General features: G+C 35.4%; 2 protein-coding genes across 2 annotated transcripts; one reads left to right on the top strand and one right to left on the bottom strand.

Annotated features, from left to right (window-relative positions):
- The first annotated feature begins 739 nt into the window (after positions 1–739).
- Positions 740–7,257, top strand: LOC120116222 (villin-3-like). The gene is made up of 23 exons (XM_039136765.1): positions 740–861; positions 1,948–2,024; positions 2,275–2,374; positions 2,460–2,528; positions 2,630–2,863; positions 2,946–3,123; positions 3,225–3,357; positions 3,479–3,638; positions 3,732–3,882; positions 3,969–4,078; positions 4,174–4,332; positions 4,409–4,477; positions 4,546–4,614; positions 4,698–4,835; positions 5,109–5,237; positions 5,331–5,478; positions 5,577–5,587; positions 5,664–5,804; positions 5,882–6,007; positions 6,097–6,183; positions 6,299–6,400; positions 6,667–7,024; positions 7,112–7,257. The coding sequence occupies exons 2-23, from the start codon at positions 1,969–1,971 to the stop codon at positions 7,240–7,242; spliced, it is 2,859 nt and encodes a 952-aa protein (XP_038992696.1). The 5' UTR covers positions 740–861; positions 1,948–1,968; the 3' UTR covers positions 7,243–7,257.
- An 11,076-nt stretch (positions 7,258–18,333) lies between these two features.
- Positions 18,334–22,062, bottom strand: LOC120116103 (agamous-like MADS-box protein AGL18). The gene is made up of 8 exons (XM_039136654.1): positions 21,687–22,062; positions 21,133–21,220; positions 20,774–20,838; positions 20,365–20,464; positions 20,101–20,142; positions 19,807–19,848; positions 19,579–19,721; positions 18,334–18,526 (listed from the first exon to the last, which is right to left on the bottom strand). Exons 1-8 carry the CDS (start codon positions 21,866–21,868, stop codon positions 18,445–18,447), a joined length of 744 nt encoding a protein of 247 aa, XP_038992585.1. The 5' UTR covers positions 21,869–22,062; the 3' UTR covers positions 18,334–18,444.
- Positions 22,063–22,414: the final 352 nt, after the last annotated feature.

Raw genomic sequence — 22,414 nt, 5'->3', positions numbered from 1 at the left:
AGTTAAATGACTCAACAAAACAACACTCTATAATCGATGACTATTTGTGTAATTTACCTAAAAATAAAGGGTAAATTATATGTTTAGTACCTAAACTATCAGTTTTGGTCTATTTCAATACCTAAACTTTCAATTTTTTTAAAATCATTCATAAAGTTTAGTTTTTGTTTCATTTTAATACATTGCTATTAGAAACTTAACGCATTTAATACCTAAACTATGAGTTTTAGTTCGTTCTAGTACCTAAACTTTCAATTTTTTTCAAAACATAACGTTAAGTTTTTAACGTGGTACTAAAGTGAAACAAAAACTAGATTTTATGTATGATTTAAAAAAATAATGTTTAAATACTAAAACATATCAAAAGTAATAATTTAGGTACTAAACACGTAGTTTACCCTAATAAATCTAAACTTAAATTAAAATAAATTTAGCTCCATCCTAAGAAAGAGAAAAGCACAAACTATAAAAGGACGAGTGTCATCGTCGCATGACATTTGTTTTTGCCTAAAATAGCGCCTCTGCCTCCCAAAAATATTTTTCCCACCATCCAAACAGAAACCCAAGGTTCTCGTTACCTGTCTTAACCATCATAGTCCATTCAATCATTTTTCCGTTTCCTAATTCAATAATCTCGGAAAAAGCTCGAAAAAAAAGCAACAATAATTAGATAACAGTTAGAAAGAGAAGCACTCACCCAACATTAACCAGTGCAATATAATTCACGTTTATTTTTCCAAGTTTATTTCCTTTTCGTTCCCACCTTTTAATTTGCCAGCTCTGTTTGGTTCTGTCCCTTCTCTTCCTCAAACCCAAAGATCTTTCTCCTTTTTTATAAAAGCTTCGAAGGAGGTGTCAGCGGTATGATGTTGTTTTTGTTTTTTTTAGTTTATAATTCTTTCGGTTCTTCATGTTGTTCCTGTTTGATTTGATGTTTTTTGTTCTGGGTATGCTTGATTTTGTCTTCATTTTAATGGGATTTGCGTTTTTTCTTGCTTTTAATTCCCGTGATTGATCATGTTAAATGATGCTAAGATGAATGGCTTGCAAACTTCAATATTTGTGTGATCAAATCAACAGTACATAGCTTCACTCGGAGCGTTCATTATGAGTTTTTCTAGGATGCCCCCGTGTTTTGAGAAAGATTGAAGTGGTTATTCTCTAAAGGCTTGGAACAACTGCAAGCAAACTTTTGAGACTAGGCCATTTTGGGGTAAGTTGTCCTTTCTTAGTTTAAAGAACAGGAGTTTGTTTTATTTTTTGGCATGAGGAATACGAGTATAGGATCATGTAGCGTCGGAAAATCTGTGCATAGAGGGTAAGATGATTATTTTTGCTTTAATGAAGAATGCTGATTAGATAGTTGATTATGGGAACATCATCTTGATGTTTTGAATTCAGCATTGTTAGCATGGACAGAATACATTGCTCACCTTCATTTAAGCTGAAAATATTTGTAATTTGTTTGCTATATATATATTTGTAATTTGTTTGCTCACCTTCATGCAATGCACTCATTAATAACTTTAGAAAGTCCATGGTTCTAATAAAACTATCATGCAGGTTGTGTGAAATTTCTTAATATTGGGCAGTGATAGTTCATATGTGCTGCCAATACCAGCTTGTTGCTGAAGATTGTAAAAACCGGGACTTCTTTTTGAATTGATGCTGTTATTGAAGGCCAAACTATTTTTTTTTCTTTTTTACTGAGTACTAGACTCACATCTTTTGTTTTCTGCTTATATAACGATTTTCGAAAAGAGGAACATATTTTTAGACAGCTTGAATTGTTGTCAGCATTGTTAAAAAGGCTGTCTTCATTTTGTCCTCTAAATTAATTTTTTGTCCTCCTTGCATGACCTGGTACCTGTATTATCTCTTGTAAGTTTTTTACTTCCATATTGCCAAAGGTTGGATTCTAAAGTTGAGCTTTTGCTTAAGAAACAGTGACAAGGAAAACTCCAAGAAATGTCTAGCGCTGGAAAACTTCTGGATCCTGCATTTCATGGAGTGGGTCAGAAACCGTATCCTTAAAATAAAGGGCATATAAGTTGTGATGTTATGAACCTCTTTTCTTTTAGCTTTTTCATTATATATGTGTATTGGAATTTTTTATTGAAAAGAGAGAATGGAATCAATCACTAAGTTTTGTCCAATCACAGAAAGAAAAAGGATAATGCAAATGCTCTTGTTTCATTTTAAGATGTGTGCTTATGTTTCATATATGTCCTAATATTTTTTTTACCTTAAGGCTGTTGCCTTGACATCTTCTAGTGGGACTGAAATTTGGCGTATTGAGAATTTGCAGCCGGTTCCTTTGCCGAAGTCTGACTATGGAAAATTCTATACGGGCGATTCTTACATTGTCTTACAGGTGCTTTCTCTCTCTTGTATGGATTCACACCCACAACATATATTTCTGAGCCTGGATGAATGTATTTTCATTTATATATTTGTAGACAACATCAGGAAAAGGCGGTTCAAATCTGTATGATATACACTTCTGGATCGGGAAAGATACCAGTCAGGTGGGCTTTTGCTTCATTTTCTTCTACTTAACTTTTTTGAGGATTTAAATTTTCTTCCAAATGAACTAGAAAATCATTTGAGATGGTGTTGACACATGCAGGACGAAGCTGGAACAGCTGCTATTAAAGCCATTGAGCTAGATGCAGCATTAGGAGGGCGTGCTGTGCAGCACAGGGAACTTCAAGGTCACGAATCTGACCAATTTTTGTCCTACTTTAAACCTTGCCTTATACCACTGGAGGGTGGCTTTGCTTCTGGAATTAAAGAACCCGAAGGAGAGTTCGAGACGCGTTTATACGTGTGCAGAGGAAAGCGAGCTGTGAAATTGAAACAGGTAGAAGAAGCTCTTTACATGATGTATTTTATGAGACTATTATAGATCTGGGAAAATACCATTTTCTATTATGATGTTTCAGATTCCTTTTGCTCGGTCTTCACTGAATCATGACAATGTATTTATCCTGGACACTCAAAACAAGATTTATCAGTTCAATGGTGCAAATTCTAATATTCAGGAAAGGGCAAAGGCATTAGAAGTTACTCAGTTTTTAAAGGAAAAGTATCACGACGAAAAGTGTGATGTTTCAATTGTTGGTGAGGATCCATGCATTCACAATATAAACAATGTTGTTTCTCCAGCTTTTCTAGTTCTCTACTTCTCACTTATATATGCATAAATATAATCACCTTGCTAGATGATGGGAAATTGGGCTCCGAATCCAACTCTGATGAGTTTTGGGTCTTCTTTGGTGGTTTTGCTCCATTAGGCAAGAAGGTTACCAGTGAAGATGATGATATTCTTGATACTGCTCCTGCTAAACTTTATAGGTAATTCCGTAATTGTGTCTTCTATTTTTTTTTTCTACAAGTAGGGACATGAAGATTTTGTTATGTCTAAAAAGGTATATGTCTTTATTAATTGCTAAACTGGAATCATGGGTTCCTGTAGCATAACTGATGGTGAGCTGAAGCCTGTTGAAGGCAAACTATCAAAAGACCTTTTGGAAAACAAAAAATGCTACCTACTAGACTGTGGTGCTGAGGTTTTTGTTTGGATTGGACGGGCGACACAAGTAGATGACAGAAAAGCTGCCAGTCCAGTTGTTGAGGTAGAACTAGAGCCTAGAGGCTTTATCTTGATTTCTTCGTGATTCATGTATTTAAAGAATGTTAATTCCCGTTTCGAACCTTTTTATCTCCAGGATTTTATCACTAGGGAGAATAGAGCACAAACAGCACGTATGACCCGTGTCATCCAAGGATATGAAACTAATTCATTCAAGTGCAACTTTGATTCTTGGCCGGTAGGGTCAACAGCCCCTAGTGTTGAGGAGGGAAGAGGAAAAGTAGCCGGTATGAGTTATGACTACTTAATAAGCTACAGATAACATGTTTTTATGGCTAACTTCATTGAATGGTATGTTTTTTCTACTCCTTAGCTTTTCTGAAGAAACAAGGAGTTGGTGCCAAGGGAATGAGCAAAATTAGCACTCCTGTTCCTGTAAATGTAGAAGTCCCTCCTTTGCTCAAAGGCGGTGGAAAGATGGAGGTTGAGAGAATTTTGTGCTTTTAGTTGGTTTTTTGGCACTGGACTTAAAGGCACTAACTATTTATATGGCTATGGTGGTGTTGCTTGTTTTTCAGGTATGGTGCATTAATGACAGTCTCAAGACACCATTGCCGAACGATGATATCGGTAAATTCTACAGCGGAGACTGTTACATTGTGCTTTATACCTACCACTCAGATGAGAAGAAAGAAGATTACTTCCTGTGCTGTTGGATTGGGAACGATAGCATTGAGGTAATTATGTTCTTAGTCTTGATGTACTTGATTCTAGTGTTCTACTCTCTAAAAGTATATCCATTTCTTGATTCAGGAGGACCGACAGACGGCATATAAGTACGCTACTACATTTTGTAACTCGTTAAAGGGGAGGCCTGTTCAGGTATCATATTGAATTTGACTATGTACTATGATTCTAATGCTTTTGTTTCTAATAGATGCTTCTCACAGGGTCGAGTGTTTGAAGGTAACGAACCACCCCAATTCATTGCACTTTTTCAATCTATGGTGGTCCTTAAGGTATTTGATTCTACCTTGAAGTTTAAGAATCTCGTTTTCGATTGCTTGGTTATCAAGTAATTTTCTTGTGGACTCCAATTTAGGGTGGTCAAAGCACTGGTTACAAAAAGAGTTTATCTGACAAAGGCTTGACAGATGAAACCTACACAGCCGATTCTTTTGCTCTATTTCGTATATCAGGAACTGATGTGCACAATAATAAAGTACTGCAAGTCGATACGGTATGTTTGGTCGGTTACTCAGTTTTAAACGTCGAATGCTTGAATGTGTTTTTCCTCGAAACTCACATGGACATGAAGAATCGATTTTCTTTTGCATGCCAGTACTTTTTAGACCCTGGTATTTCCAATTACCATCATTAAACGTATGATATAATATTGTCTTATAAATAGTGAGATACAAGCTACTATATTGTTATGATGCCTGCAGCATGATTACCTACTCCTTTTGTGTCCTAATGCCAATACCTCCTTGTTTTTACGGTTAATTTTCAGGCGGCAACTCTGTTGAACTCGAGTGAGTGTTTCCTCCTGCAATCTGAACAAACAATTTTCTTATGGCAAGGAAACGAAAGCACCAATGGACAGAAGCAATTAGCTGCAAAAATTGCTGCATTTTTTAAGGTAGATATTATAGAAAGTTGTTTAGTTGTAGGATACTAGGATTTACTGTTAAAAATCCATGTCAATTAATGTAATAATCTTGTTTGCATTTAGCCTGGAGTTTCTGTTAAAAATGCTAGAGAAGGAAAAGAGAGCAATTCCTTCTGGCTCGCACTCGGGGGGAAACGAAGTTATACCAGTGAAAAAGCATCTTTTGGGAGTGCCAGGGATCCCCACTTGTTCACTTTCTCCCTTAAAAAGGGTTTGTTTCTTATTCATAAATGAAGTTATTAATGAAGCTTTTTAGCTTTCTAACTATTCTTCTTTCGACGATCGTTTGTTTCCTCGTGGATGCCTCAGGAAAGTTCGAGGTGAGTCGATGTAATTGATATTGTTCCTACAGGTATCGAGTGTATTCAATGTGTAAGTTTACATTTTTTTCTGCAGGTGGAGGAAATCTATAATTTCTCACAGGATGATCTCTTGACAGAAGATATCTTGATACTTGACACACATGCAGAAGTGTTTGTCTGGGTTGGTCAGTGTGTAGATGTACTAGATAAGCAAAGCGTTTTCGAAATCGGTCAGGTGACGAACAATCATCGATCCCTTTGTCTTGTTATTGTTCCAGTATGCTCATTATTCATTCTAGAAGTTCTTTGCAGAAATATATCGACAGGGCTGCATGTCTGGATGGTTTGTCTCCTACTGTTCCACTTTACAAGGTTACTGAAGGAAATGAACCCTGCTTCTTCAGAACATTCTTTTCATGGGATCCCCATCGAGCTGCCGTATGTGTTAAGAAATCTTTAATTATGGTACCTTTTTCGTTGCTTGAGGGTTAAGAAATCTTCAATTGACATTGTTCTTTGGAGCACAGGTGCAAGGAAACTCATACCAGAAGAAGATGGCATTGCTCTTTGGAGCTAGCCTGACATTGCTCTTGGGAGCTAGCCATGCTGCAGAGGTAAATTCTTTCTTTAATTCACATGAAGTTAAAATTCTGGTTTAATCAATTCAATTTAACAGGTTAATTAGATTTAACTGTTCCCTGAATGATGGAATTTATTCTCTCGAGACAGGACATGTCCATGGGGTTCCAAGGGGGTAAGACTCAAAGGGCTGCGGCGTTAGCCGCCTTATCTTCTGCATTCAATCCATCTCCGGCCAAATCGACCTCTTCGGTAATAACCTGCTTATGCCACTTTACTATTTTCTGAACTTCTTCAGTGTATGTATGTATGTATGTATCTGTGGTTCGACATAGATGAGCCTTATTATTGTTTCCTTTGGCGTTTGCAGCCAGTTCTTTGTGTTACAAGCAAACCCGAATATTGTTTTCTTACATAATGATTATGAATGAAGTTCGTTGTGCCTGTTTTCTTCAGAATTCAAACCATTCATTACATTGCTTATGAGTTAACTTGTTCGACATGCGTCGTTATTGTAGGCCCAGGATCGCTCCCAGGGAGATCCGAGTGGACCGACACAAAGATCTGCAGCTTTAGCAGCTTTAATGACTGCATTAAATCCATCAGATGAACCCAAAACCTCATCTCCAAAGCCTCCCAGTTCTAGTCAGGGATCGCAAAGAGCTTCAGCTTTGGCAGCTTTAGAATCTGCATTTAATCCTTCATCCGAAACCAAAACCTCAGCTCCAAAGCGTATCAGTTTTCGTCAGGCATCACAAAGAGCGGCCGCAATAGCCGCTCTTTCCTCTGTTCTCACTGCTGAATGTAAGAAACAACCGCCTGCCTTGTCACCTGAGAAACACTCTAGGAGCACTTCCCCGATAACCAGCCCACCTCGTAAGAACACTTGTACTCCGTCAACCATTGAATTCGGTACATTTCATATGATTCTGAAACTATATCTAATGCATTGAAATCGTACAGCCGCGGAAAAGAGTCCAGCGGACCCTTCTGAAGCAGAGGATTCTGCAGAGGTTGCTAAAACCAACGACGAACATTCGGAACCAAAGGAACAGATAGAGCAGGACCAGGATGAGGTGCTTACAGCCCTCTAAGCACATTCAAATACGATAAACCGATGACCAGTTCCGAAAACCTCGTGACTTGGATCGATTTCAATCTGAAGGGTTTGCTCTGTTGTTTTCTTTTCCCCTCTGATGTTCATATTCATAGTTCATACTCTGATTCCAGGCTTATTTATCAGATGCGGAGTTCCAAGACGGTATTCGGGACCGAGAAGAAAGCATTCTATAAATTGCCAAAGCGGAAGCGAGATGCCGAGAAGAAGCGAGTGGATCTATTCTACAACCATGGCTGCATTCATCACTACCTAACTCACGACCCAACTGCGTCGAAAATTGAGGTTTGGCCTGGTATATATATACACATATAAGATGCTTGGATTGCTTTGTGTTGCATCTTTAATTTCACTGCCTTTGCAATCATCACTCGCATATATGATTTGTGTTTGTATTGATCTTCAATTATAATCTATTGAACGTCTCTCTCTATTGGTATACCTTTAACTTGTTCTCTATTTTTATTTTATTATTCAAATTTTATTTTTTTTCTATCGGGTTTAAAAACATTTGAGTCATAACGAATATATTCATTTAATTAAATTTTAAAAATTAAATAGAATAAATTTAAATTTTGTTGACAAATTTAAATAAATTTTAAGTCAAAATGCATAAGCTAGAGAGTATGTAAAAAAATATTTCAAAGAAAAAAATTAATATTTCAAAAAAATATTTTAAATTTAACTCAATAGTTAATTATTAGGCATAAGGGTCACATTTGAGCTTGTAGTAGACTCAATTTATTACTTTCGTCCCTATTATATTTTCGCATCAATTTAACCATCGAATCTGCTAAATTGTATCATTCTATATCTTACTCCTGACTTAAAATCTTAAATTATGAACCCTAAAGTATGGTTTATTATTTAGGATTCATGGTTTAGAGGTTATGAGGTTATGATTTAGGATTTAATGTTTATAATTTAGGGTTTTAAGTTAGGGTAGAGTATAATATGATGCAATTGAGCAACTTCGAATGCTAAATTGATGCGAAAACACGATAGGAGCAAAAGTGATAATTCGAGTCTACTACAGGAACAAAAAATTACCATTTTACCTAATTATTATATAACTTAATATTTAAATCTAATAAAAACTAAATTAACTTATCAATTTGGTCATTTTAAATATTGAATGAGACTTAATAATATACATCAACTTGTTAATTTATTTTCTATATTTAAATTTAGAAGTGAATATTCGATTGAGTTGAGTAAAAAAATTAAGTTAATCAAATTGAGGAATTGTATTTTATAACTTAAACTCTATTTGAAACTTTTTTCGAGTCTAGTCGAATAATTCGAATTTATATTTAAATTTAATTGTAAATATAAATAATATTATGATACTAATTGATTCAAATTAAAGGTTATTTATAATTATATACAATATACATGTATATTTTTTTTCATATGTGATTATGCATATCATGCAGAGTGGAGAGACTCAACTCGAACTTGAAAAACAATCCATTAGTTACTAAAGATTTCAATTTTATTCAAGTCTTATTTCATAAGTCAAATTTTATTTAAAAAAATTTCAATTTGAGTCGAGTTTTGCTCATCCTTATTCGAATTATAAAAGTTCAACTCGAATCAAATTCAAAAAACAGAAAAACTAATTTGAGTCGATTTAACTAACACGATTTAATTAACTTAAATTTATCATTTCTTAATTTTTTTAGATTCAAATCGAATTTTACTCACCCTTAATTCATACGAATAATATATATTATTATTATATATATTAAATACATATCTTAAGCTCAAACCCATTAAGAATTAATACCCCCGATTATTTTTTTAACCATTGTAGACTCATTAAATTATTAATATCTAATTAAATTTTAACTCAAATAAAAAGTATACATCTATTATATTTAAATTAATATAATTATAAAAAATTTCGGTTAATTCGGTTAACCGACCGAAATAACTGAACTTTGTTCGGTACGGTTAATATTTTCAAAAAATGGTCGGTTCGATTAACGGTTAAAAAAATTTGATTAATTTGGTTAATAGTAATTCGGTTCGGTCAGTAGACAAATTAATCGTTTGAACACCCCTATTAAAAAAAAAAAGCAAATTGTGCCAAAACGAAAGTAAGGAAATGGTATCGCAAATTATAACATGATATAGGAACTAAGACTTGAATTATACCAAATAAGCGGGATTAAAGATCAAATCATATTTCAGTTCCTAAAAGTAAAATTTAAATAGCCATTGAACACGCGAGTTGCGCGCGTGTCGAGAGTTTTGCAGAAACGAAACCAGCCCCTATAAGTCCGCCATTTTTTTCACTGAAAAAATTGCCAAAATGTCCTCTCCAAACTGCCAATGCCTTTCTTTCTCTTCCATTTTTTGATCGTTCACCGTTAAATACTTCAAGCAATCACCCATTTCTTCTAAGGTTGGTAGTTTTTAGCAGAATTCATCTTCTCGGTCTTTTCCTTCTTCTTTCTTGCTTTTTTCTCCATTTTTCTGGGAAATTTATGATACCCATTTCACTTTTCCGTTTGTTTCTGCATTTTTGTGTGTGATGAAATCCGTAAAGCAATGGTGGAGTCGAGAGATAGACTCGTGAGAAGCGTCGATTTAGCGGAAGTCTTCGCTCGAAGACGGATTGGGTGGTGGAGGGTTCCGCAGGGGCAGCAGTTAAGGTACTCCGAGATCCACCGTTAGGGGTGGCCGGACGGCTAGAGGGACTGCTCCGACACCGATTCCGGTGGGCCGTGGAAGGGGTGGAGGTACAGGTAGTTTGTTATCTTCTTGGTGTAACCAGACCGATGCGGGTAACCAGATCCGATCTGGGGTGTCACATTTGAGTCACCGAAGCGACCCACTGTAAAAATAACGGAAAATTTATATTTTTTTTATCAGTACATGTAAACTAATAAAAATCAGTTGTCGCTATTTAAAAATAAAATAGATTTTCAGACTCGTATATAAATCAAAATACAATTACATGTCCCCTAATTACATATACCATACTCTGCAACAATGCTGGAAGAACTCCCTTACTGAAGTCGATAGATGCACTGATACAATTATTTTAACTTAAAAGGGTGAGTAATAGAGTGAGCTTCGAAAAGTTCAGTAATACAGAACTACCAGATGATACTGAAGAACGTGCATATACAAATAAACATACTTATCCTTATTATTTTCAAACATTTACAGATTTTTATGCTGAGCAGAGATCCTACTGATATTTCAGATGGTAACAGACAATAAGCTTTCAGTTCAGACAAATATTTCGAATGACTGAGTTCAGGAGATCAGAATAGGTTATCTAGTGTGTTTCCGTAAAACCAGTAAAAAGATACAGATCTTTTAAAACATATATATATATATATATATATACCTCTATCCCATCACATCAAAATGTGTAGGTTCCCCATAACCATACACCTAACCCAATACATCATATAAGGCCCTGAGCACAAAGCCGAGGAACCTGCGGAACTTCTTCCTTCAACAATACCCCCAATTAAAACATTTTTCCGTCATTAAACGGAGATATCAAAAATCAAAATAGAATTCAGAACAGATATCAGAACAGAATCCAGATCAGAAATCAGAACAGAATTCAAGTCGGAAATCAGATAAAATAATTATATGATTAGGGAACACACCAGAGTTTACAAATATTATTCAGAGGTACTGGATAATCTTAGCAAGTAGATAAACACGAATTTTCAGTATAACGATAGAATGTCGGAATTTAAAATCACTATTCTAAAAAGTTCAATAACTAACGGAATCATAAGTTATTCAGAATGTGAATTATCAGGATCATATCTTATTCGGAAAATTTTCAGAAGTTGTACGTAATCAGAAGGGTATTCAGAATCCTTTACATCCATGTCAATGGATTGGATAATCGAACAACTTGAGAACGAAGATTCAGAACCTTAACAATTTAAGTCCACTGGTCAATTCATTTTCCTTCCAAGGTATTTATTTTTTAATACCACAAATTCTTGTTCATAGATCATCTTCAGAATCATCGATGAATAGATCTTCCAATGATCTTTATTTCATTTCCAAACTTCCACGATATCATGAAATACTGACGTGTTTGATTTATAGTTCATGTTCCATAAGGACAGTACATCTTATAAACTCATCAGAATTTCCAGACTTATCCAATTCACTTACTTAATCCTCAATCATTGAGGTTACTTAGCTTATTTAGCAGTCAAGTCCATTCCAGTTACTTCGGGGGGTTTTTCAGAGTAATTTAGATGTTACTGAATTTTAGTACATGTTGTACTTCCATTCCATTCAATTTAGTCTTCATGGTTGATTTGTCGAACAAACGTCCAATTCCTAGCACTGAATGCGATCTAGAGTTTTGCTGAGCTAAATACTTCCAAAATTTGTCATCGAGCCAAACTTGAGAGGACGAATACGTATTCCAGTAATATATATGTCATTCAGGTATTGACATAGCTTTAGGGTTGATCTACTCACTTAAATTATTTTCCATTACTTTTAAAGGTAGTCTAGTACCTATGCTTATTTTAATTCCTTAATTAATCCAAAACATTTACTTAGTTTAGGCCATAAGGTTATTTTGGTAATTTTGGTATTCAATTTTATTCCATTCACTTCAGAGCTCAAGGATATCCAATCATTCCTGAGCTTGGTGATATTCTTGGATCATTTCCATTACAAGGGTATTTTGGTCATTTTACAGATTCAACGTATTTAAATCATTTCCTTCCGTCCGATCTTACTATTAAATTCAATCTTATCATTTATTTCAGTCATTTCGAACAATTATGACAACAGAACACCCCGACAAATTATTCTTCAGGTATTTACTCATAACTCGGATATTTCTGGGTCAAGTGTCTTCTCAGATTTTACAAATGGAAAAACATGAATTTTCCTGAACTAAGTCAGGATCTTAACAATCAAATACGTACTTAAATTGAGTTAAGTACGAATCCTCAAAGTACTTTCTCATTCAGGGTCAACTCAGACTATTTTATCTCTCAAGGGTATTTCCATAATTTCTTAACTAGATAATTTTGGTATTAGCTCTTAACGAAAATAATATAATTTAGAGATCCTATGATTAATTGCTTTCTTGAACACTCTCTGATCTTGAAACAGTTCTCTTAACAGACTTCTAGTATCCTTCACAAACTCTCCTAGGATTAAAACGGTTATCCATAATTTCCAAATAAAACTAACATTTGTTATGCACATCAATATTTTTATCAGATCAATATGTCTGTAAAATCCTCTTATCTAACTTCCATATTCAAATCTTGTCTTTTTATAATATAAGGGTATTTTCATAATTTTACCCTACCAGAGTATTCTCATAATTTCTCATCCAAGTACCTTTAACATTTAACCTTTGATGAAATAAATTATAAGTTGCAGATACATGGCTGATTTCTTTATCACTAATCACAAACTTGTAATTTAATCTAACAATTTCTAAATCTCTTATATTAGTCCTTTGATCCGTAATCAGTTACAGAATTTCTATCACATCATATCGAGTGTATAAATTAATCAACTCCACAAAAGTGACCAATATTATCTCATTCATGCATTTACCAATATCAACATATTCCATAAAGCATAAAGAGGTAGTAAAGTATTACCTCAATTTTCGTGCAATATTGATCGACCATAAAAATTACATTCGAACGCCTTTGATCTTCAATTCAACTTCTAATAATTCATCAGATACATATTAACATAAATTATATAAAAACAGAGCTTAATTACGATAAATGGATCGAATCGGGTGATAAATTAGTACAAAACAGCTTACCGGGTTCGAATTTGGCGAAACGGACTTCGGATTAGGATTCAGGACGTCGAAAGCATAAAATATGACTTTTCAGAAATTTGGAATTTTTGGTCAAAATCAAAGTCAACGGGTTTGACCGGTAATTTCGAGGCCTTCGGGTTCAAATTTCGAAAAACTACCTGCAGAATCGGATTTGGAACGTCGAAAAATGTCAGGATAAGTATATTCGGTCAAAGTCAAAGGTCGTTTAATGCCCGGTCAAAGTCGGTCAAAGTTTTGGTTAACAGTGGTCAATGCCGGTCAACGGCCAACGGGTCGGGTCAACGGATCGAGTCGGGTTGTGACCGGTCAAACCGGTCAAAACAGCTCCAAAACCAGTCAAACCGGTCACTTTTTCCTTCCCCACGCGTAGTGGCGGCGCATGAGGGCGCGTGAACAGAGCTAAATTCCCGGAAAAATTCCTAAAAATTATTTTGAGCGATTTCGAGATACTTACAAAGTTCGGTTCACAATTTTGAACGGCGGAGAACTCGATTTCAACAAATCGGAAACTTTGACTGCTTCACTTCCTCACGCGCCGCTGTCAACGGAGACCAAGGATGACACCGGCAGACTCAGAACGATGCAAGGAACACGATGGTGCGGGAGGTGTCGTAAACGGATCATCGGATCGTCGTGAATCAACGAAAAACCAATTGAAATCGAGTTATTACCGACGATACTTCCGACTGAAATTAACGACGAACGGCGATAATTCACGACAAAAGCTTTGAGGGGTTTTGTTCCTCGCTCAACAACGAACATAATGGTGGTTTCGGCTTGTCGATCGGAGGTCGGACGGCGAGTAGATCGGAGTTAAAAGTTGGGTCAACGGAAGAGAAAAACTGGGAAAAATATGCAGTCTGCGCACGGGAAAGATTTATAATTCAACATATAAAAATATGGTTAAATCATGGATTTAGCCACTGAATTTCCTGTACTTCTTAAAACGGTATGTCAACTTTAAAATTTTACAATTTAGTCCCCACTTTCTTCCAAAAATAACCACTTTGTAATTTCTTAATTTTAGCCCCTAAATTGGGGTGTTACACTTGGTACCCGAGAACTCATCTTCGGGATATTACTGTTGTCGTAAGTAGGGTTTTAAATTGCATTCGCAGTCAAGTTTTCTGTCTTTTCGCGATTATCACGGTTACGGATGTCATTGTGGTGTGGTCATGAATTTTTTTAAATGTCACATAACTTACCTTAAAATGACTAAAATAAATATAATTAAAATAAAATTATAAAATTTAAATTGCATAAATTTAGATTACTGAAATTAAGGTTAAATTAAATAAAAATTAAAGTTTACATTTTAAATTTAGTGAGTAAATTAAAATTCTAGATCTTAAATTAATATATCATTTAAAATTATATTTTAAAAATTATTAAAAAAAATAAATCTTCCCTTTCTCGATCTTTTTGTTTTTGCCTCCCTATCCTCCTTCCCCATCATTGTCTGAAACAAAAATGGTTATGCCTTCCCCTTCCTCCTCCCTTCCTTCTTCCTCCCATCATTATCTGAAACAAAACAAAAAATTGCACCACAGTTAAATAATGGTTGTTGCGTCCCGTTATCAGTGTAATCGTTTGTTTTCCGTTAAATTGTAGGCGTAATTGACCGAAATTGGTGTGAATCCGTGACTCATCGCAAAAACTATGAAAATCGGTTTCGAACGGTGGTGCTACCGCAATATCACAACCGTTATCACATTTTCAAAACGCTATTTGATACCCTGGTCGTAAGTGTATTAATGGTCTTTCCCCCTCTTTTAACTTTATGGCCTAATATAAAATTGGGTAGAATATCTACTTTAGTACTTAAACTATCAGTTTTGATCCGCTTTAGTATCTATTTTTTAAAAAATGATAATTGATAGTTTATGTATTAATATGGACAAAAACTGATAGTTTATATATTTAAACGGACTAAAATTTTTAATTTAGGTATGAAAACGGATCAAAATTAATAGTTTAGGTATTAGACGTATTAAGTTGTTTAACGACAGATATTAAAATGAAACAAAAACAAACATTATATATGATTATAAAAAAATGAAACTTTAGATACTAAAATAGATCAAAACTGATAATTTAAGTATTAAATGCATAATTTATTCTATAAAATTTAAGAGTAGGGACTTGTGATTTTGTACTATAGAAATTTAATGGTACAAAATTATTGCTTGGTACTCACAACGACTGTAATAACATTTGTTATGTCTACAATCATAATAAACACAATACAACCGAGAATACGACCTTGTTATTTAAATCATTGGTATCAATAAAAAAACAAAGAAAATATCTAAATTATAGTTGAATACTTTTATGAATTGTGTTATTCATTATACTATTAGCATCCTATGAAATTATGAATTAGCCACATTTGGTCCCTTGGGTGCTTAACTCAAGCACCAGATAGAATCTTTTGCTCGACATCTATGGCTTTGCAAACTGAACTTCAATGATTATTTACTGCTGCTTAACTCGAGCACCATAGAATATTTTTCACTGAATTCGGTGAGGATCAACAAGCCATCAAAAGGCGGAGAGAACGGTTACGAGACGACGAAGGCCGATCACCGGAGACCACCCCTGTGCCCCGTAATGAAACTATTCTTGGTTCAAACGTATCATCAGTTGCTCACCTCGAGCACAATTTCTCTACACCAGCTTCGACTTCCCGATCGAAGCCTTGGCCTCCGTCGATCAAAAGCATGTCGAAGATTTTGCTGAACGGGTCAGGAGGAGAGCTTCTTACACCCCAAGAGAAGCTCTTGAACTCCATTGATACGGTGGAGAAAGCCGTGATGGAGGAGTTGCGGAAAATGAAGAGGACCCCGAGCGCCAAAAAAACCGAGAGACGACACAAAGTCCGAACCTTGATGTCGATGCGATGATTTCGAGGCCGGATCGTCCTCATTGGGAATGCTGGCTTGGTCAACCTCTGATGATACGTTTGCATACTTGAATAGATACTTTGTATCATAATTTTTCTTTGGAATTGGCAATTTTCCTTCAATCTTCATTGAAGGGTACTGGTTCAATTTGGTAAGCAATCTGGTTTGTGACTCTCCTTCATTCATTGAAGGGACCAGTGAGGGAACATAGGAGGATTTTGTTTCAAAGTTGAAACCATGTAAATAATACTTGTTTTTGGATTTGATTCACATTTTTCTGGGATTTATTAACATTACATGTATTCAAATTCATTAGAAATGGATTTATTAAGAGAAATTAATATTCATCCATCATCAATTTATTAGAAGGAAATTGGGCTGCTGCTCGTGTTTATTACGTATGTATATGTCTTGATTACAGTCGAAACCGAAAGAAGCTAAAGCATAGGCAACTCTATTGGCCAACCTATGAACGTAGCAAACTCACACATACTCGAAGGAATTCATCAACTGTTTCGCCTCTTCAAGAACCAAGCCCGGCATGGCGAAATCTGGTGATTTGCATTTCAATCTGCTAACCACCGCGAATGCATCGCATTCTATAATGATTTTCGTGAACCCTTTCGAACTAGCAAACTTTAACTCATGGATCACCGCTTGTGCTTCTACAAACTCGGCCGAATGGGCTTCTCGAACGAAATGTGCTCCCCCACCCCACACAAAACCTCTATTACTACGAACAAAAAAGCCAACAGCCCCACATCGATACTCGATCCGGAATGCACCATCCACGTTGAACTTCAACAGCAGGATGCTTGGAGGGCACCATTGCACAACTTTCGGCCCCAAGGGAAGGATAGGTCTTATTGAATAATTGTGAACATGGTATTCCTCTTGAAAATCACTCCTCTCCTTTTCGAAAGCCACCGGTGACCGAATGGGAATAATTTCTTTATCCTCACCCGCATCACCTTCGGAAGGAGACAGCTCTACGAGATCGCATCCAAGCACCTCAAGAGTTTCCAGGTTGTAAAATCTTTGAAGGAAACAAATTGGGTAATCATACGTTCCACTGAAGTAGGAACCAATACAAAGAAACTTTATATTGCAAAAGAAGTTAGCCTCAAACTGACACTTATTTATCATCTGCATAACACCATCGTTAAATGAAACTTGCTCCAACTAGGGAATATCCTAATGAATCAACAAGCAACAATGAGATGGTATATATATAGGGATTAGCCTAATGAAATTTTAGTCTTGTGGGTCGCGAGACGGGTAGGTGAGATTGACAATGATATTTTTTTATTAGAATCGGAGATCTCATTAAAAAATTCTTTCATAACCAAAGGTATTACAACAAACAGGAGTACCTCAAGTTTTATTAAAATATAGAAGAGCAAGGTGCTTGCGTACAATAAAAACCACCCTGATGTCTGAACAAAAAAGACCCCAACAAACACCCCATCCTAAGATTAGATAACCAGGGATCAACCAATTCCAGCTTTGGCTAAGGTATCTGTCTCTACATTAGCAGTCCTAGAAATAACACGGAGAATAACTCCCCGCTCTATAACCCTATCAACTATATCCCTAATCATGGAGACGTATATAGCCGGACACAATGCTGGATTCTTAATCCATTCCACACAGTTCTTGCAATATCTCTCTATGATCAAACACCCTTTGGAGCTCCACTCCGAAAGTTCAAGAAAACGTAACCAAGTTTTGATTGCCACCAGCTCCACCAATGCAAGGGGACCAGGCCCTGAAGGTTCCGAGAAAGACCCAAGGACCATGCTAGAAGAATCGTGAGGTAAGCCACCAACGCCACTAGCTTTGGGGAGGGGGGATCCAAAGAGAAGAAGGAGATAACTGAGCCCTCGGAACTGTACAAGAGTCCACTAAGGATGGGTTACCGATAAGGGAGTCCAACCTGAAGCGAACTTTGGGGTTCTTTGCCGAAAGCCAAGCTGCTAGCCTGTATCTTAACGTTCTGGCACATTTTCAAATGAAATAAAACCACGAGATTCAAACTCAAGGAGTCAAGGCGAACAGATGAATGAAATTTGGAACCGAACGATCACCAACTACGAGGGTCGACAATGGTTGGTAGTCGCGTTTAGCCACCTTCTGTTTTTATTTTATATTTTAAATTATTTTTTATATTGAATAATAATAAAAAGTGAAATAATTAAAAATTTAATGATCCATTTAAATTAATTTAAAATTGACCCAAACATGAATATGGTCAAAGTTGAGCGATGAAAGTTTTCCCTTTACATATTAAAATGTGGCGAGTGAAGTAAAATTTTGGCAGCCATGAATAAATGAAATCAAAGAACCAATATGAATTCAACTGCCTGAAAAAGAAGCTGAAACTATAAGAATATTGGCATCAGCAAAAGGACTAAACCTGCCAATTAATTTTGAAACAAATTAAAAAAAAAAAAATTCACTCGGAAGCCACTTGACTCCCTGAATCATTGGTCATGATGGGTTCAATCTTTGCAGCTTTTCTCTTTCGCGATAATAACCTGAGAAATCAACAATCCATAACCTCAATCAGCACGACGACAAATGTGAGTGTCCGACATGAATATAATAGTATCTTTGAAGTTCTTTTATATATTTGAAAGATCATATCTTTACGTCGATCGATCTTGTAGTATATCGGTAAAGGATATCGTTTTAATCTTACTTGAAATTAAATATCATGTTCATTCCCGAGTTCAATTTGATATTAGATCATGAGTTTTGAATCAAGTTTGATTTTGTCACTATTCAAGCTCTGTTCTGTTTGATTACACCAGGACAGACGCAATACTTTACGTTAGGAGAACGAACCTCTAAAATTTTAGGAGGAGGTGGATTTATAAAATTTCTAGAGACAAAGACAAATTTTTAATATAAAATATATAAAAGAATCTAAAATATATAATAACTTTAAGTTTTCAAGAGAAGACCGCTCCCACTCACTCCCCTCAGGCCATACCTGGATTACACCCTTTTTGACGGTGGGTTCTCAAGGTGTTGGACATTATTTAGGTATATGATCAAACTGCGTTTAGCTCAAGTATTAATATATCTTATGAATCAGGGATGGATCGAGGGGTGCTAGAGGGTTGCGGTCTCATCCTTAGAAATTTTAAATTCTAGAGTAGTCTAGATATTTTCTTTGTGTTTTTTATTGATGATCTAATTTTTTACCTCTAGATTTCTAATATAACTTCATAAATTCGTGCATATCTTACGTCCGTACATAGGGATGATTACGGGACCCGAACCAGTCGGGTTTTGACCCAACTCGATCCGATTGGGTCAGATTAAAAAAAATAAGTCGGGTTGGGTCAGGTTTTTTAGAGATTATATTCGAGTCGGGTTCATGGTGAAAAATATCCGAGCAGACCCAACCCGAAAAAATAATTTTACCTTATATATTTAAAGATAATTTCAATAAGATCCCTCTATATGTTCGGGTCAGGTCTGATTCGGGTTTCAAGTTGATTGGAACCCAAGCTAAACCCGAGCCATCCCATCCCTATCGGCACATGCTATGAACACTAATATTTCATTTAAGCATACATACCCCAAGTGCAAGGAAGTGTCATCATCATCTGAAGCAAAGTTATGATCATCATCCTTTGAACCATTGGGGGAATCAAGTCTTCTTTCCAGCAGAGGATTCAGTTCTAGTAAATTTGAGCTTCTTTTCTCTCTCAATTCTTCAACCTTTTAGCACACATTCAGTGAAGAGCGTACAAGTTTCAATACCTTAATACGTATGCATGTACCAGTTGATGTTTAGTCTACGTACCTGTTTACGTAGTGCTTCATTCTCCATAATAGCTTTCTGTTCCTGAAAATACATAAATACCAAACCAGAAAGTATTAATCATTAATTTTTCGAATATATGTCCGACACGAGTAAGTGTTAGATACTGATATATGTTGATACGATATGATTACATTTTTCGAAGTTTTTATCATATTTTGAAGATCATATCTATATATGTATATATGCTCGAAAATGTATCCGACACGTGTTTCGAATACGAGTAATTCAAAAAGAAGATGAAGTGCCAGAGGAACATAAAAATTCAGAATTTACCTGTAATCTAGATGTTTTAAGCTGCTCCAGTAGAATTTGCTCCTGCAAGAATAAAAGTTCATGTGGGACAACATTTGATAATGTTACACGTGACGATGAGTAACCGGTCGCAAAACAATAGAAAAAAATAGAAATAAACACACAGATTTTACGGGGAAAACTCTTTGAGAGAAATCACAAACGAAAGAAAAAAATTTACTATGTCCACGATAAAATACGAAAAAGATCACTTAACTTGCAAGTTCCAGTATGCTATTTCAGTACCTTTTGTTGCTTAACTGACGATATTCCTTCACATAATTGATTTTCCAGGTGTTTTAGTTCTTTGAGACTCAGACCATCCAATTCCTTGCCATTAAGCTGCCTGCAAATCACAAACTGAATTATGTTGGTCCGACTCTTTATTTTTCGTGAAGTATTGATGTTCGAATACGAGTATACATGTATGATCTTTCATGAAGAACCTTTTAAATATATAAAATTCTCGGAACTGAAAACATATTTATGTCTGCTACTTGAACTCGAATTCGATTTATTTCTACTGCATTAAGATTTGAACTTCTAATCTTATTTAAAAGATTTAACATCTCGTCCCACTAGACTAACATAGTTGTTGCCTAGATTTCTTCAGTTATATATATAAATAGAAAACAATAGAATTGAAATGGCTTACATGTATTCTGTATGTAGCCTCAAGTACTCCTCTTTCATGGTGTTCACATCAATTGCTTGACACTTCTGCTTATATAACCAATGGAGAAAAATAAAATAAGAAAGATAATTATCATTTAAGTTCTTCGAATTCGCAGTCTCTATTCATAGATAATTCTACACCATTTGACATTGAACGCTCACACTCTAGTATTCCTTGTTTTCGAACCCGAGAACCTCAAGGAATAACAATAATTCCTTTACCATCGAGATCCAAACACTTATTCAACACTCATGTTCCGAATCCGAGTAACATAGATTATCATTTACGGTATAAAATATGTAGAAATTTGTGTATAAATACAGCAGTTGTGTACATACCTCTGCCTGTTGTTCACCAGAAGGATGCTCTTGAGAATGATGATCATCCTCCATGCCTCTGTTGTATCTTGAAAGAGTGTGTTCCATGCTACATTAATACAATGCCATGTTAATTTTTTTATAGAAAACAAGCCAAAAAAAAAGCCTCAAAGTCTATGTACTTTTGCCAAAAATTCAATGTAGTTATCGTATTATTTTTACTCTTAATCTGGCCTTCAAACTTAGAAAATAAATCCAATGTAGCCCTCAAATTACCATGTCAGCATTTTGATCTACCACGTCAATACCGTGAACTTTCAAATCAGCAACGTAATGGTCAATGACGAGAAAACATTGGTTAAAGGACCACATTAAGTTTATTTTATGAGTTAGATGGTCATATTGAGAGAACAAATAATGCGATGGACACATTAGCTTTTTAAAAAAGTACAGGGACCTCTGATATATTTTTACCAAAAACCCAGGTTTTCAATTATCTAAAATCATCCAAAAGAAACCCATAAAATATAATTACATACATAAATACATATATACATATATACATACATACATACCTGGTGCTGGACCATTGATAGACCTTGCCAGTGCTGGAGAAAATCACAACACCAACCTCTGCATCACACAGAATGGACAATTCTTTAGCCTTCTTCAACAACCCATTTCGCCTCTTGGAAAACGTTACCTGCCTGCTATTCAAATTCTCAATCTTTTTTATCTCGATTTTCCCTCTACCCATCTGTTTGTTTTCACTTTCTTTACCCGGAAAATAAAAGGAGAAAGAACGATAAACCCAGAATTCGTAGCTTCATTCAAAAAAACCAATGGCTTATAAACAATAAGAAACACGGCGAAGAAACTAAGGCAAGAAATATAGGAGGGGAGATTGCAGAAGATTCTATATGTAGCAATTTGTCCAACTATGGAAAGCCTAATTATTATAGGGATTAGTTTCTGTTTTTCTGTTTTTATTTCTTTTTTGGTTGATTTGTGTTCGATCTTATTTTCTTTGCTTTTTTAGTCAACTGTTTTGGACAGAAACTCTCACTGTGGATTCCATTTTTGCTTGGGTTTTATTTCCCTTTTCTAATTTTTTTTTTGGTATGCTCGAAAAAGGTTGAGGATGAAGTTATTTTTGGAGGGTTCAAATTGAATGAAAATGTAAATATTGAGGGTTGAATTTGATATTATACCATGTATAGACCACCAACATAAATAGATTAATAAATGAAACGAGAATGACCAAATAGAAGTCTAGCATTTTGTTTAGCGTTTAGGGTATATT

This window comes from Hibiscus syriacus, unplaced genomic scaffold, assembly GCF_006381635.1.
Source record: "Hibiscus syriacus cultivar Baekdansim isolate YM2019G1 unplaced genomic scaffold, ASM638163v2 tig00000913_pilon, whole genome shotgun sequence".
In the NCBI taxonomy this organism is placed as follows: domain Eukaryota; kingdom Viridiplantae; phylum Streptophyta; class Magnoliopsida; order Malvales; family Malvaceae; genus Hibiscus; species Hibiscus syriacus.
This window is presented reverse-complemented; position numbering and strand designations above follow the sequence as displayed.

Bases quoted from the DNA above. Each gene is read 5' to 3' on its own strand.
- LOC120116222 (XM_039136765.1), top strand. From the start codon at position 1,969: ATGTCTAGCGCTGGAAAACTTCTGGATCCTGCATTTCATGGAGTGGGT. The intron at 2,025-2,274 runs GTATCCTTAAAA...GACATCTTCTAG, and splicing joins CATGGAGTGGGTCAGAAACC to TGGGACTGAAATTTGGCGTA. The intron at 3,358-3,478 runs GTAATTCCGTAA...GGGTTCCTGTAG, and splicing joins GCTCCTGCTAAACTTTATAG to CATAACTGATGGTGAGCTGA.
- LOC120116103 (XM_039136654.1), bottom strand. From the start codon at position 21,868: ATGGGTAGAGGGAAAATCGAGATAAAAAAGATTGAGAATTTGAATAGC. The intron at 20,839-21,132 runs GTATGTACACAA...TTATATAAGCAG, and splicing joins CTGGTGAACAACAGGCAGAG to AAGTGTCAAGCAATTGATGT. The intron at 20,465-20,773 runs GTAAGCCATTTC...TGTGATTTGCAG, and splicing joins AGGCTACATACAGAATACAT to GCAGCTTAATGGCAAGGAAT.